The sequence below is a fragment of the Taeniopygia guttata genome, chromosome 11 (assembly GCF_048771995.1).
Source record: "Taeniopygia guttata chromosome 11, bTaeGut7.mat, whole genome shotgun sequence".
NCBI lineage: Eukaryota > Metazoa > Chordata > Aves > Passeriformes > Estrildidae > Taeniopygia > Taeniopygia guttata.
In genome coordinates this window covers 4,596,310-4,613,648 of record NC_133036.1, presented here as the reverse complement: position 1 = coordinate 4,613,648, position 17,339 = coordinate 4,596,310, and the positions used below count along the sequence as shown (strand labels likewise).

At 41.3% G+C, this 17,339-nt stretch overlaps 1 protein-coding gene across 1 annotated transcript in view; it reads right to left on the bottom strand.

Moving 5' to 3' along the window:
• The window catches only part of GLG1 (golgi glycoprotein 1), an 82,075-nt gene that overhangs the window by 17,491 nt on the left and 47,245 nt on the right, over positions 1–17,339 (bottom strand). The window contains exons 5-11 of the mRNA XM_030282512.4: positions 13,767–13,970; positions 13,063–13,134; positions 10,719–10,902; positions 8,746–8,960; positions 3,515–3,636; positions 2,798–2,899; positions 764–917 (exon numbers count right to left, since the gene is read on the bottom strand). Of these exons, the coding sequence (XP_030138372.1) occupies positions 764–917; positions 2,798–2,899; positions 3,515–3,636; positions 8,746–8,960; positions 10,719–10,902; positions 13,063–13,134; positions 13,767–13,970 (1,053 nt within the window). The remainder of the gene's footprint in view (positions 1–763; positions 918–2,797; positions 2,900–3,514; positions 3,637–8,745; positions 8,961–10,718; positions 10,903–13,062; positions 13,135–13,766; positions 13,971–17,339) is intronic.

Sequence of the window (17,339 nt, the reverse complement as noted above, 5' to 3'; positions counted from 1 at the left end):
AAGCTGTGGAAAATAATTTTTAAACTGGGTTATTGTATAAACCTATCAACTCCTATGGACTGTGTACACTACAGTGCCAAAAGAAATGGAACTGAGTACCCAGGTGCTTTCATCTGAGTGCCTTGCTAAAGGCACGAGAGGGCAGCAAACTTGAAAAGAGCAGCTCTTAACCACAAATGCGATTATGGTGGATCTCCAGACTGCAGGGCAGCAAGTCAGATCCCCACTGTCTTCTTTAAAGACAGCATAAGCACATTTACCAGTACAGCATGCTCCAAAGAACTGGAAGGATGCATTATATCCATAGGAAGAACTAAATTAAATATAATCTGAAGCTGGGCACATTTCAAAACTTAATAAGAAACAGCCAAGGAAAGGTGATCTTGAAACTCCTTCCTGCATAAAACCAATTTTGCATCTATGCTGGCTATCTGCAAGGAATCACATTCCTCTTTGGAAAGACATGAGGGAGGACTTGTACTGGTTTGGACAGAAATGAAAGTTGGTGTCAGCACACAGTTCTCTCCACGGGCCTGTGACACAGGTCAGTCATCCTGCTGGGCCTACTTTGCCTTACCAGAACAAGCACCTAGACCTTCAGGGCACCCTTGAGGAAGAGCTGGGCACCCAAACCACCTACAGTAAATGATTTTTAAGTAGCTTGTCTGAGTTCTGGCAGTTTTAGCATTGTGTGCCAAACTTCCAAACACGTGTGCAACCCTTCAACACATCAACAAGCACCCAGTTGCCCATTAGCACTCACCCTCCTTCCCTGCTCCTCTGTGCGATATGCATGCCTGTACAAGCAGGAGAAAACAGCCCCTGCAGGAATCACCTCACTGGTCTCATTCCAGCCATGGGTATGGCAGAGGCGGGAGGCATCTCCCTGGCACTTGCGGTAAAGGACTGTGTCCAATCTGCAAACAAAGGAGTTATCACTGGCACGTCATTCAAATATGGAATGTTTTTCATATCCCAAAATGCTTTGAAGGCAGAGAATCCACTTCCAGTTTCAGGCATCACCAGGACACCACTCAGCAGTAGTGTCTGACCAACTGAACCAAGAGGTGGCCTTAATTCAATTTGGAATCAACTCCCTAAATAACACCAAAATCTTTAATTACAGATCAAATTTTCAACACTTCTTGAAGCAACTCCAATTTTCTTCTGCAGTATGCAGCCAAATGTTGACACATGAGAAAAGAAATAATCTCCTTGATTCCCTGAAGGAGCAGAAAGGCAGGTACATAGCACATTTTCCTTGTGTAATATCTTACACTTTGTACTGCTGCCATTCTGAAACACCAGTTCCATAAGAATCTGAGTTGAATTGATTCTGTCTGTCCTAGATTTGAGCCAAGTGCAAACTCAGTGCCCCCTGCTTTGCATGTAAGTGCAAATCTCTTAAGATGATGTCTAATTACAAGAAAGCTAGGTGAGATATTGCTAGGCTTCCAAAATGGAAATTTCTTATTTATAAAACACTATAGGAAAAAAAATCAAGTGATTTCAGTGGACACAATTATATAGATAATGATAAAGGTATCAACAAAACCTCTTCTACTGTGTGCATCTGTCTGAGGCACCAGTCAGTGCAACAGATTCATAAGCCAGTTCTGAGGAACAGTGGTTAAACAAAGATAGGCTAATGCTGCCCAGCTTGCATTATAAATTACAATTATTCTTACTCCCAGGAAAATGCAAATAATCAGTCTTCCTTCTTCCAATCACTTAAGTTTGACTCAAACAATTAATTACCTGCTGGAAACAGTACAGGCAGGAGACCCAGTAATGAAGACAAACAGGAAGGGGGGAAAAATTAAGTATTCTTGCCTACCAATGGAGATAATTATTTAGATGACTAAATCACAGCCAAAAAACCTTAAACTCCCTGCTCCATGAAGCCCCATCTTTAAAAGCAGAAGGTTCACAGAGCGCATCAGCTCTCAGCTACTAGCAATGCTGTCCTTAAACACACGACTTGCTGCGAGTCAAGATTTTCTTAACGTTTGATTTAAATACTCCTTGCAGTAATCAAAGCCCAGGACTTCTTGCCTTACACTCTTTGTGGCCACTGAGAACAATTATTCAATTTCTTGAAGTAACCCCATTTAATGTACTCTATTTCCTCACCTCTCAATCTTCTTTAGAAGACAAGCCAAACACTTATTCTTTCCTCACTGGTCACGTTTATCAAATTTATTCTCTCCTCATCCTAACCAACAGTGACACAAGGGGCTTTGTATGTATTTAAAACAAAGCACTGCCATCTCTGGATGAGAAAGATGGAAAAGTAGTGCTCTGAAGTGTATTACATCTGCTCCACAGGCTGTAATCACACTTAGAGAATTTGAAAAAAGGCAGAAATGGAAGCAGGAAGCTTCTTACACACTGAGTCTTTGTTATACTTAAAAACTTGGTTTCCTTAAGTTCCATACTGTAGTACTTGGAGTAGATACAACTGGCTGCTACCTGCAGACAAAGTGACCTTTGGCTTCAATATGATCAGACAGAATTCTTTAATTAAAGATGTAACAAATTTTAGAGCTCAATCTTGAGAACTTTTTAAGGCTGCATCACTTCTGAAAGAGTACCTGATTTAAGTGACATCACACCTTTTCTATGCAGCTTTTGCTTTTAGTGTTCTACACAAGCATTAACACCCTAGTGACCTGGTGTACTTGAAAGTCCTCTTCTGAACAACCACAAGCTATACTATTTTACAAGGAACTATTAATGCACACAAACACTTAATATAAACATCAAGTGAAGATAAATCTTGTTTTACAGTACTCACTTCCAGTCACGAGATATAAAATACTGGAGCTCCAGGAGCCTATGCTCACAGTCTTCTACCATTTTCTCAGTATACAAATGCTCCATCAGGCAAGATAGAATCCTACAAACAGAAGAAAAAGCCAGGCCACAGACGGTTAAAACCACACTGAATTTCCCTGTAACAGCTGGTGTTGCCAAATCAGTCATCCAGTGACCCACAGATAAGATGTTCAAACTCAGTGAAGATCTTTCTCTTCCTTCAAAAAGATTACATCTAAAACAAGTGTATATCAGATTTGTATTTGTTGTGTTCCATTGTCTTAGTTATCTCAGCAAATCTCATACACAACAAAATCATAAGGAGTATTCTATAGACAATCTGGCCCAGGGGAGAATATATTATCAGACCTGAGGACAAAGGAGACACCTGTCTCTGCAGTATGGGTTTGCTTACCTAGCATTTCTAGTTTTGTCACTTTGTGATATTGCTTGAGACTTACGTAGTTAGAGAAATTCGCACATCAAATGTTACAAACTCAAGTCTAAGTTTCTGTGAAAGCTACATCCTTCACCAGTGCTAAGCCAGTCCTATAAAAATACTGGCTTGTACAGCAAGAATGGAGACATCTCAGTGCAGCTCTGTAGGCAGATTTCAGTCTCTCTACTGGTCAGCCACACAACCTTTATGGATGCCCAAGAGGGAAAAAAGCCCCAGCTGTGACTGAGAGGCACCTACATGGGGTCTCCAGACCGTATGTGCTTGCAGGCTGTCTGTATCACTGACTCACAGGCCTCGTTCAGTGCACGGTCGATGCGATAATCGGCACCGGGGTCCGTTTCCTGAATCAGGGTTTGAAGCTGGAAGAAAGGAATTGTAGACAGGAAAACAAATGTTAAAGACATAAATGAGACTACTTACAATCTCTCAGTGTGGTAATTCTATGCCAGTAACAACATCATGATGTATGAACTCTGCTCTGCAGTGTTTTATTTTAAGAGCTTGTCCTGCCAACTCCAGCACTGCTGGACCCTAATTATCATTATGAAGTAGGCCAGGAACATTGGATGAGACCAGTTACACAGTGAAGGTCAGCCATGAGCTTGGACTACTTACATACCAATTTACAGAACAGAATAGCTAAAATGTGATATGCCTACTGTATTTTTGATCTATCTTAAGCTTTGATGGTAGCCTCATTCCTTAAGGCTGACAATACCAAACACACGCATTTTTTGTCTTTTCAAAAGACAAATACTATTTACAACTGAAACCTGAATCAATGTCTTAAGATAGTGTGCCTATCTACAAAGTTTAAACCAGTTTTTTTAATTGCCTGGAGAGGACACAAAAGTTTTATTAAAATACAGGATAAAATGTCCTGTTCTGACGTCCCATGAAGTAACATTTCCTCAGGGATGCCTGCTCAAGATTTTGGAAATCAGGGTCTGTAGCATACATTTTTTTAGTGTGTGTGCGTGTTTGTGTGTGTGTGTCTAAGGTATAAAATGAATCCAGGACACAATGTTTTAACTACTCGGGATAAGTCATTGTGTAAGTGAAAGATGAAAATAAAAATATTCCAAAGATTTAGAGACCAGGTGTGCCAACCCAAAGCTGATATCCCAGCACTACCTTTATGACTTCTAAATACTTTCAGTTGTCATAGGTAAATACAGTATGAATAATTGCATCAAGTCTTTTCTTCCTGTGAAACAAGTATTCTGACAAAAGTTGCAGAAAAAGCAATTCTCTTATTAATAAGGAAACATCACTTAGCATATTTAGCACTATGTTACAAAATCAAATGTGGACACAGTCCATGTCATCTGAACATTAATTTGAGAGGTGTCTGCTGGGCCAGGGGAAGAGAATTTGGGTAAATCTCAGTTTTGGGACAACGATAGCTTCTGGACCTTAACTCCAAGGATGACCATGCCCCACTTCATTTTCCATCAAGCTGTGGATTTCCTTCCAAAGACTGATGGAAGGCAGACTGGTATCATCATTTGGCAGGAAAACATTTTCAGCTGACAATTTGAAGGGAGGGGGAAGAGGTTGCCGAGAAGGCAACTGCACACCAACATCAAATGGTCTACATGCTCTTAACATCTTGATACTTAGTTAATGATCTTTGTCACTGGCCCTCAGCCAAACTAAATCAAAAGCACAGTTACAATTTTATCCTCCTCCTTTCAAAGTCTGCACCTAAACACCATCCAGGAAACTCTTAGGGTCAAAGCCCTAATATCACAAAACACAGGCAAGAAAAAAGCATCAGAGAACTGGAGAAAATACAAGCTAGCACTATTTATCCAATAGAAAACTTGCAGTCATGAGGGGAGACCACAGATTGCCCGGGAGGAACACAGGATTTTCTGCAACTTGCTCTTAATTATGCGCAGCTTCAGCCTCTAAGAGATGCAGGCAGCTGAGAAGAGTACTGTCTATCAAAAAATCTTGGGATATTTTCACTAAAATAATTGGGATAATAACAATAATTCTTGGAATATTTTCACTAAAAATAATAATTAAAAAAAGCATTTTATACATCTCTGACAGTGGTCAAACAGAACCTTACAGTCAAACCTTAACTGGATGTGTTCTTTACAAACTTGCAACAGTCACTGCAAGAGGAAGAAGAATATTATGATTTTGCTGGGGCAGAGACACACAGGCTGCATGGATGGGGAATACTCTGTGTGTGTAAACAGCTGGGATTACTTCAAGTCAGAAAGATGTGTGAATAGAGCCTCAAACCCAACACTTCCTTACACACACAAATTAAATAAACTGGCCAGAGCATTATGTAGGCAGGATTCTTTCTAAGATCTCAGTTAGTCGGTATTTTTGTTGCTATCAAGTGGACGAGGCCAAAGCACACCGGTACAACAGCTCAGGAGCACTGAAGCACCTTCTTATCCCTCCACCCTGTTTTGAGCACTACTGCAGAATTCCCGACCTTAATTCTCAACCACATGCACGATGTGCAGCACTAAGCCAGCTGCCCTGACTGCAGGGAAGAAGGAATAATTTGGCACCAGTGATAGAAGTGAAGGTTGTATAGGATTTTTCCTCCCTCACACAACAAACCCTTAGAGCTGAAAAGCATACGGATAAACCTTACAATGCTCTGAACTTTTATCCTGGGCATAGAACTAAATTTACAATGAACTACCAATTTAACAGCTGTATAAGAAGCTGGAGGCAAGAAATATATGCCCTTTAAGCAGGGATTGAAGTTTAATACACTCAAAGGTCTAAACCAAAAAAAAACCCAAAGGTAAGACCAGGGCAACATAGAAGTCACATATTTGAAAAATTATTTATGAACAGATCTAATATAAAATATTGCTTCCACCAAGCAACAACAGAGATGCTAGATCCTCCCAGTACAGCTGGCAGAAATGGAACTCAAGTTAAAATACTGGGGCTTGAGAATGTCTAAGAGTGCATTTTGTTCAAAATTTTAAATACAAATAATCACTCATAATCCACCTGCAGGGAAGGTCAGTGCTCTTGCAGGAAAATGAAATGGAGGTTCTTTGGTTGTGTTTTGTTGTTTTAGGATTCTTTATATTGTTTCTGGCAGATGGGCTAATGTCTTCCTTTCATAGGACAAGCAAAATCAGAGCAAACCTTCACAGACAGGACAGTAAATAAAACCAGATCCAAACCAGATGTTTCCCCTTACAATTGCCTCTGGCAAAGTTTCTAGGCAGGTGTGTCTGGTCATAGAGATTCTGCAAGGAAGAATTTCAGGACAACACCTGTTGCTTTGAGTCAGCCAAGAAATCAAGGTGCTGTATTAGCATTAGCTAATGATACTGCTAAAAGCACAAGGATGTGAGTTTTTGACTCTATAGAGTCAAACTTTTGACTCTATAGAAAAGACAAGATCTGGAGATGCACCCAAACCACTGCAGCAAGCTCTGCTGGGACCATCCCAGAGCAGCTATGCTGCTATCCTCTCTTACTGCAGGTGAAAATGTAGGGGCACCACAGACAACTGCTCCACCATCAAGAGCCACACCAGAAACAAACACCAAAGGTGCTCTCTAGGTACCCAAAAAGAACTGAAATGGCCCCAGCTTACTCTGAAGGATGGATATCTAACTTCCCTTCTTCAGGGCTTGCCATATGGACCAACCTCATGTGATAGTCAGTTGAAGTCTCTAGCCAAGTTGCACAGTATCTGTTACAGTTTCACACAATATTCTCTTCCTCACAAAGATAATTTATCTACTTTTAAAGGTAAAAGCAGAAAGCTTATTCTAACACATTAAGTCAAAACATAACAAAGGCAAAGACAGCTGAGACAACCATTACCATTCAAATACAAAAAATAAGAACAATAAATTATTTAGTACTTCAAAAGTTGTAGGCAGCTATATAGTAGCTGTCAGTCTTCAGAAACTCTGAACATTGGAATGTTTATCCTGTTCTTGCAACCATCAATTTCCTCTTGCCCATAAAAATCCAGACAAGCTAAATGTAGATATAAAATCAACACTTAATTTACTTTCTCCTGTCCTTTGCCCAGAGAACAAAACACATTAACTTGAAGGGGATCATGGATAATCCTATTTACTATTGCATAATCTTACTGTAAAAAATAAAACAGTAGCTTAAGTATAAGAGAACTAAAAAACCTCCCAAATTTGCCCTAAATTTCTAAAGATATTTTTCTCTGGAAGTTTGAAATCCCATATCACTTTTGGGGGCTTCCTGTTTTGACTATGACTAGTTCTGAACATGCATGACACGATCTAAAAGTTATTCTCAATATTAAATGATCTTAGGTATATTTGCAAATAATGAAATTCTGAAGCAGCAGTTTCAATTTCGTATTTAAACAGAAACAAATATTCATTTTTTCACACAAAGACTGCAAAGCCTAAGTCATGCACTACAGATCCCGCAGGAATGACTCAAACTGTACAGCTGCTGCACCAGTACACCTGGTATTTATGCAGAAATAAGCTTCATCACAAAAGCACCCTATGACTTACAAAAATTTAACAGCTATTAATTTATCTTTGGTAATACACACAAACTGGCATCATTAGAGGATCAAGTTTTAAGCTATATTTAAAACAAAAATGTACAGAATGGTGGTTCTGTTTATTAAAAGAAGTGAAGATCACACATCTCCCCAAATTCCTACATCAGTACTAACAATCCCTTGCCATTTTTATCATTGATGTCACTTTTTTGGTCTCAGGGGGTCAGTAAAACCAAGTATTAAGTACCAAAATGTTATTTCATATTAAAAAGCACTAATGAGTTTGAACAAAAATTAAATTGTTTTCAACTTAAAGAAATGATAAGCAGGATGTATTTGGGCCAAAATGGAGTTTAAAAAAGGCAAAAAGAAATATTCTATTTTACAGAGGTAATTTGGAAAGAGGAAAATGACATTTCCTTCACTGGCTGCAAGTACATCAACACACAGCAGTCTGCTGTACCTCCCTGTCCCCAAAGTTCCATTTCCATCATTAAAGCTGAATTAAATAACAAAAGTAAAACTGAGTTGGAAGGTGCTTTGAAAGGTTTTGTACAATTCCAAGGACAGGGCACAAGGGAAATGGGGAGGAGAGGGGGTAAAGGGATGGACAAGGAATGGTTTAGAATTATAAAAGGCAAGTTTCCCCACATCTTGCACCCAGGAGAGAACTCCATGACTTCAAAGCTGATGGAGAAGAACTACAGAAGATCCAATAAAAAACCCAGAGCACAACAATCCAAAATGTATTTTTTGAGGGGAAAAACATCACCCCTATTGACGTGCTGCTACACACCAAGTTCACAGCATGGCAATTACACAACTGCTTCCAGCACTCAGTGGCACCCAGCAGAGCCAGGATGACTTCAGCAGAACCTCCATCGCAAGGCAAAACGCTGACAGACAAATCAGTGCTTCTACCAACTGAGCAAACTGCAAGGGAAGTGACAGAAAAGCTCCTTACTGCCTGCTGACAGCTGAGCCCAAGGTTTCCCTTCTCGCCCCGCACGACTTTCATCAGGCAGTGCAGGGTGCGGCCCTTCCGATGGAGGCCGGAGCAGTGGTGCTCAATCTCCCCTCTGCAGCTCAGGATGATTTCTGGGCTCAGTGAGAAGTCTTCCATCAGCATGCGCCGGTAATCCAGCATTTCACCCTGGCACTCACTGCTCACTTGTCGACCTGAGCCAAGAGAAGATGATGTGATTTAGTTTCAATGCTTAGCAGAGCCCTTCTTGACCTGTGCGCTACCAGCGTGTTAGAAGAGCAGGGACAATGTCCACACTCTGAACAACACCAGACTAAGACAAATGTGCTGGAGCATTCATGCTGGAGAATAAACTAGTGGTTGTGGTAGCTCCTGTCATTTAAACAACCCTGTAAAACATAGCCAGTCTGTGGATTTAACACAGTTTTTTAAAAAAAGAATGCCTGAAAGATTAGGAGAATCTGATTTTGGATTTCACATTACAGGAGTTGCTTCTGAAGAACAGCTGAAAGCACTAATGGATTCACAGTTCTGTAGCACAAGTCAGCTTTTCCCCATATGCTCAAGGGCTCCTTTATCCACTGCAGGAGTCACCTTTGGTAGGTTCACCAGCTTGGTATGTAACTGGGAGAGGAATTTGTTTGGACAGCAGGTTAAACGTTTTCTCCATCGAAAAGATTCTCTAGGGCAATAGCAAATAAATGCTCAGGAAGCCAAAAGTCAGATTTAAACAAGAGTGTATCTGAAGTGTCCAACAAACCACTGCAGTTGCACAGAAGTAGTAAATGCTTAGATCTGCTATAAGCTTTCCTGCAGTCCCCATCACAACCAATTTATATGTGCACAACATCCCATGGAACAGAGGACACTCCAACAGGGGCTGCCAGGCATTGTAACACATGCACATGGTGCTGTGTGGAATAATCAGTGTTCCTCCTGGGCTATGCCTCATACATGAGACACTGCAGAGCCTGTTCCACCATGAAATTGAATAGCTGAACAGCAGTTTTCTGCACAAAATTCAGGAAACCACCTGCCTTACTGAAGGGAGAAGTGGAAAAAAAAACAAACAACAAAAACCCAAAACTACAACTTTTCTACAAACAGGGCACATCATTTCCACATCAATCAGAAGCAATGAGTTATTCAAACTCACAAATGCAGAGTGCTTGTGGAATTATGGCAGCCTTTCCATCCCATGCCAGAGGCACTGCAGCATGCAGCCCTGCTGCTCACTCTGAAACAACCCAGCTGCATGCCAAGAGGGAAAAAAGCATTTCTCCAGTGCAGATCTAGAGGATGTAACACATTGTTTCACACTACGGCAATTTCACAGAGAACCTTTAGCATGGTCCAGCTGTACTGACCCTTCTAATGCCTTTGGAGACAGCAGCTGGTGTCAGGACACCTCCAGCATACTTAAACTTAAATGACCAAAAATAAAATTCTCACACTTACTTTCTTTCTACATAGGGAAAAACCAGAGTCAGAGAAATTAAGGCATTTACTCAAGCTACTGAACTGCAAGAAAAGACATTATCTACAACAGGCAGACGACTGAGTATCTCTAGTTTTCCCTGAGTGAGGATAAACAGGTTCAGTATTCTGTGTTTTAACCTTGTAGCATATTTAATGCTAACTACACAATGGAGGAAAAGAGCTGCTTGAATTCACAGTGAATAGAAGGATTTGCAACTACAAATCAGCAGTCCAAGTGGGATTTGCTATTTTGCATTTTTAAACTTCTTGTCTGCACAAAAGGAGCCAGTGGCAGAGGGGGTTTACTCAGCTATTCTGACCATCAAAACAACAGCGATGAAAGCACCATGATGAGGAAATCTGCCATGGAAACAAAGTTTGGAAAGAGGAGAAAAGGGACTGTAGATACACTTTGAAGCTGAAGGCCTCTTATTTTAAAATCAAGGTCCCAGCAAGTCTTGAATTCCACTTACCTCTGTGCACAGCAGACTCTAAGCACATCAGCAGATAGGAAAGCCGGGCTTCCCGAGAGCGGGGCAGGTTCTCCACGTTGCAGCGGTATTTCTTCAGGTCGCTTTTACAGGACTTGGCCAGCGAGTAGCTGACTTTGTAGTCTTGGGCAATGAGCTTCTGGCGGGTTGTCAGAGCATCACGACACTGCAGGAGACACATTGGGATGGTGGAATGAGCTTCTGTGCACTGGTGGCAGAGAGCTGGACCTGCTGCTGTCAAGTTTTCAAGTTGCATCTCAGAAAACAACGGTGGCTTTTAAATTCAGGCATTTAAGCTGGACTGCAGCTAAATTTCATTTGTCTCATAGAAACCACACAGTTAGCAACGCACACCAAGGTCAACAGACCAGGGGTTTCAAAGGGAGCAGCTCTCCGTGGAGCAGCTCTCAGAACTGCGCATTCATCCAGCTTTTCGTGAAGAGAGTGACTCATTCGTGGTAACTAGGAGCAGTTGCTGACATTTATCCCAGCTGTGGTACATGCTCACCCCATGCCCTCAAGAAATAACTTGCTTCCAGTTGCATTTACAAAATAATTCATTTCTTGGGTTTGTTCCGCAATGCACTGAGCAGATGATCGCAGATAAAACAGTCTAACCGTGGGAATTTCTAGCCATTTCCCACTGCTGAGGTTCACAAGGATGCACCTGAACCCAGCAGCTGCAAGAACAACCTTCTAAATTTCATCCAAAAAAGGACCTGTAAAAACACTGTTACACTTCATAGCTTTTGGTTTAAATTATGTGAAAATTAAATCTGAGGGCAGATTCAAGCAAATTTGTCTATTCCCACAACACCAGCCCACTTGAAAGGAAGGAAAACAGTGAATATCTAGAGTAGGGAGAAGAGAGAGCAATCTTGGCACAAGGAACAGGAAAGTCCTAGAAGCCACTCCCCAATTTCTTACATCAGGTTTTTGACTTTGCCCCCTTCTTCCCACACCTACTTGAAGACCTGGAAAGCCCTACTCCAAGATATTCCTACTCCATCTTTCATGCTTCTGGGCAGTCCCAGACCCTAGGACTAGACAAATGTACAGCTCTGGACACTGGGAGATACAGGCTTGCAGATACCTCATCACCTGAAGCAGGGAAAGGCTGGATACAGCCCAGGAGCCAGTTTTGGATGACACAAAGCAAGCCACCCACCAGCAGCTATTGCTGGCTACATGTGTATGCAGCAGCCTCCTCCCTTCAGCAAGGAGGGACTCTTTGCTGGGTAACAGCTTCTACAAAACCAGTGACTGCAGATGGTCCAACCTTGGCAGCTACAAGAGTGAGAACTACATTTAAGGTTCCTTCTGCTCTGCAAACTGCGTCCTCAGAGCATTCACCCCTCTCTCTCTACAAAGTCATCTGCTGCAGCTTGGTGTAACCTCTCTACATCTTACATTCATACCTCAGTCAGCTGATCATGGAAAACACCCTTCAAAAACTACCAGTGTCCCTGTACAGCTAAACAGAGCTTAAGCAACAGCAGGAGTTCATTTCAGTAACACACTTCTACAAAACAGAGCTTTGTTTAAAGCCCTCAGAGATCCCTTGTTCAGATTTGAATTTGTTAATTGGAACCAAGCTGTCAGACAGCTAATACAATTAGTAAAAAAATTAATCTGATCCCTTCAGTACTCTGAGTCAGGCTCTTTCAGCAGATCTTCTCTGAGGAGATACAGATACTCATCTTCACATCCTTTCCGATAGATTACAATTCCACATAATCCCAAATACTATGATGCTGCTTCCAAAAACACTGAAGGCATTGCTGCCTTAACAAAGCACCTACACCAACACAGACTTTTCAGAACTAGATTTCAAGAACAACTTATTTTGCTGTTGTTGAAAACCACGTCTTCAAGAAAACCAGAAGGAAAACTTCTGTTCAGTCATTGAACCATGCATCCTTCCCACACAGAATGTGATGCTTCAAAACAGCCTTAAAAACACAAGTGAAAGAAACACAGCTTCTTTTTGTTTTTAATCTGTACAATTAGAACACCACTTATCCAAGGCTTACCCCAGCACGCTGTGACTGCTACTTTAAACAGTCAATCACAATGCTACCACTTGAGCTCCATGTCTTACCTCTCCAAATTACCCACCCAAAAGCTTTGATTTATTTAAATCCTTTACTTGAAAGACTGAAACTTGACACACAAAAATATCAAAGTAAAAGCATTTGTTAAACTAGCTGATTATCTGGCTAGGAAGACGACATATTCCTTAACACTGGAAAAGAATAATGCAGCCTGGACTGAAGAGTGATCTGATTATTTCTGCAGTAAGGATTTGTCTCACCATGATACTTACCTTTTCACTCATTGATTCTTCAAACTTGTGATTAAAGAGGCACTTGTATACTCGGCCTTCCCCAGCCTGAGTCTGTGAAACAGAACAGTAACATTTACCCTTAAAGATAATACTTGTAACATTTGATGAGCAGGCTAAACCACACCTGAGGAGAATTTTTTTTTAAACTAATAATATATTCAAGTTAGTATTTCAAATGACAGCAGTAGCTTCTATGCAATAAAAATCCTTTAAACTTTATTGCATTAAAAAAAATCTGGTCATGTTCATCGCCCTTTCAGTGTAACAATTCTCAGCTAATACAAGCTAACTGAGACTGAACAATGCAGCTCATGCTAGGCATAAAAATTGCTACAAGTACAGTCAGACCAGGCTTACTCTGTGCAACAGCTGACAGCTGTAGAAAGGAGCGGTCACTCACCTCTGCCTTTCCTCCCCCACTCCCTGTCACACCAGCTCTCATGCCCCTTAAACCATTTATACCAATTCAGTTCATTAACCCATTGGAAATAATGCATGTTCGTTGGGTGAATGAATTTAATGCTGGAATTACTGCAAAATGACAGTTACAGGGTGTCTGTTTTCAGTATTACACAATATCACTCAGGCTCCAGTCTACAGTTCCCTTCCACTGCTTTTTCCAGAAAGGTTTTGGGTTTATTTAATGGATTACTGTAGAAAGAAAGGAAGAGGAAAACACTCACATTTTCACAAAATCGCTCTCTGTCATCTCGGCATGCAAAGTAGAGATGCCGGTCCAGGTGGAAGTCATCAGAAGAGAGCTCAGCTACACGAAGAATTGCTTTCTTACACTGATCAGAAACCTGGATTCGAGAATCAGTCTCCTCTGCCTCTTTTACCAGGCCTTTTTCCAGGCATGCCACCACCTCTCCTTGTGAGTGAGCATCCTATGGGAGAACAAGACATCTGTAACCAAGCTTTTACATAAACAAGTGAGCTGTGATTCTGGCTAAGTACCACATTAATTAAGCAACAAACTGTCTATACATAGACTTCCCAACATTCAGCATAAACCACATTTAAATTCAGAGGAGGCAACAATTAAGACCTATACTAACCACACTTTATACATCACCATCCCACTGATGGTCACCATGAAATCCCCCCTCCAATGCTCTGGGCTTGTTTTAATGCGACTTAATGAGATTATCACTACTTAGTCACACTGATCAGAGCAGTTTACCAAAACAGCCAAATTATCCTTAATCTGACACAGCTTTCTTGGCACCATGGCAACAGCAAGGAACAGCATCACATTAAGAAAATGCATGGGGAGAGAAAAATCATAGTTTTGCCATGCCAAGACAAGCCTTCAGTTTGGGTGGTGAAAATTCGTGATACAAAAAAGGAGCTTTGACCAATTTAGGCTTCTCAATTCCTCCACTAAGAGAATAAAAAAACATGCAAAGCATTCAAGAGTAGACAGAGGTCTCTGACAAAGCAGTTCTGGACCAGTGCTGTGCACGACATCCACTGTCCTGCAGGCCTGGAGACAATATTGGACTGTGAGCAGCAACTGCCAATAAACACAGAAAGCCTGTGCTTTGTTCAAAAACCTGGAAGAGGCAGAGCAAAGCCCAGCAAAGCTCCATATAGCTTCCTATATCCTCATTATGTGTTTAGAAAGAGAGCCCTGCCCCTCCCTCTGTAGGAGGTCTGGTTCCTCTAAAGGACTCTACTGGTACAAATTTCTCAAGGCTTCTGCAAGTTTTTCATGTGAAGGCCACCTAAATTTATGTTGCTCTGCTGCAAGAGGATATTGCCACTAAACTTACACTGTCTGAGTATGCAACAAGGCATGCATGCTCACATTGAGCTGAATCACCCAGCCTGGCATTTGCAGGCACCATTTAGGAGCCATCCCTTCAGCTTGCTCTGTCAAGCAGATCATCCACTGCTGCTACAGGAGCATGAGTAAGAGAGCAGTCTCCAGAAAACATGGCCATGACTACGCAAAGCCACACGACTCTCCCCAGTCCTTTCGTTCTGACGTGTCTGCTTACACAGGCAGCCTTTGATTCCTGTCTTAGTTCTGCTACACTTGGAGCACAAGCAGAATTGGTTAATTACCTGTTAACTTGTAAACACAACCCAGAAATATCATCCGTCTAAAAAGGCTAAAAGCAGTTGTTTCCCAAAAAAAAAAAAAAAAAAAAAAAAAAAAAAAGAGGCAAGCAGAAAACCTATAACATATACCTCTCCAAAATTCCTTATTTTGGTTTGCTCCTTTCTTTGAGTGAGAACTGGCCAATTCCATACGCTGAGCAGGTATATTTGAAGAAATATAGTTATATATCAACAGTCCCTTTAGGACTGATCCTCAAATCTGGATTCTGAGGAATAGTACTCAGAAGTAAGTTTGCCACATCACTTAAAATTGCCATTTATCCATAACCACATGAAACACAAACACTGTCCTGCAAACTTTCATGGTCAGTCCCAGGTAGTAACTACAGCTGAGAAGATGTCAAGTGTGAATGATTGAAAACAACCATTTTAAGCTCCTGTGGCACATTTTTGCTCCTGCCTAAGTGAAGTTGCAGCTGGGAGGCAAGGCAGATCGAGGTTACTTTCACTCATCTGCAGCTTTCCTTTGCAAGAAGGGCAGAAGGCAAGCTTTTCCTACTAGGAAAATCAGAAGTTTCCTGGTTTATTGCAGTGTGGGTTTAGATTCCTGGTCAGAGTCATATTATATATGTAAATAAACCTGTTTTTAATAGAAAATCTGGAAAGCAGGTTTCCATATGCTGGATGCTGAATGTTGTTACACTTTAGGGACACAACATGAAAGGCTTCATCTATTGCATTACTTTGCTAATAGAGTTTTCACATTTAGGCAGATCATCCTGAAGGGCTGGCTACTCTGCTGGTCTGTGTCAGAGCAATTTTAAAACACGTCAGACTCAATAGAAACACACACAAACGAACCCATCTGGCCCCTGATGCCCTTACCTCCAACCATCAAGCTTTTACACACCTCCTTGCAGCACCCTTAAAGTTTCTATGCCTACATGACACTGTAAGATTTACTGGCCTAATCTGGGGTTAATTTTCAGGCAGATCAGGTCCCTGGAGTGCTAGTGCTGACTAGTTAAGCAATTTTAAGGACAGCCTGACTCTTCATTTCCTCAAAAGTGCAGAAAGACACCCACACTACTGCCAAACAGAGCATGGGACTCTACCAACATGGTTTAGAGAAATATCACTTCAAAGTTTAATTATAGGGTAACACCTACTGTATTTAATATTGTACAATCCCTTACTGCAGACTGGAAGGGAAAACAAATGTGTGTACAGCTGCACTCAACCACCCTAAAGTAGCTGGCAATCAAGGCTCGTCCCAAGGATGGCAGGACAACTTTGACACACATTGGTTGTACCTGCATCACTACCCAGCTCTCCACCTCAAGAGATGCCTGTTCCCACCTGCATTCCATGTGCCAGCAGTCCTGAGCAGCCAGCTCAGCTTCAGAGGCACCAAAGTCAAGGGTCATCATCCCACAACATGAGCTCTCCCAGTCCTGCTCCAGCACCAGCTGCCTGGTGTGTAAAGGGTGAAACATCTGCTGCAGCTCTGCTGTGGAATGAATCCTAAAACCATTTTCCTCTATCCAGGACCCATTCTCAGAAAACCTTCACTGTAGAGTTGAAAACCTCTAAATTCACTCCAGAAGTCAGGACTCCTGCAAAACTGCTGCCTGTTGACAAAGTCTAGGCCTCATTTTTCTAGAGCAATACACTGAAATACAAGAGATTAAATCTAAAAACCACATGTGGTTCTTGGAACACAGCTTCACCACCACTATCAAATTTTAAATATAGGATTGTACATGAAAGTTGCAAATATCTATAAAACATACCAGATAATTATCCAGGCTGGAGAGCCCTGAAACTCTTCATAGCTTTATGAAAGGATATACCTAGATCCACAAAAGATACAAGCAGCTTTCTAGTAGCTTTCCCACAGCACTTTGAGCCACAGAGGAATGAAATTTAGTTCTAAATGTAAGTGCCCAAGCAAATCCCCTTCAGCACAACACTGGGAGATTTGAATTCCTATAACTAAAATTCAAACTCCAGGCATCCAGCTTTAGGCCAAAACAGAATTTTAAAAACATTGGGTTTACTATTCATTTTCCATTAGAGATTCCACTTTCCCCTCAGTATAATTTAGATTCTGCAATTGCTGGGGATTTTTTGCCATTTTTCAAAAGTTTCCCAGAAAGGATTTTATCCTGTCTGAAACCTGACATGCC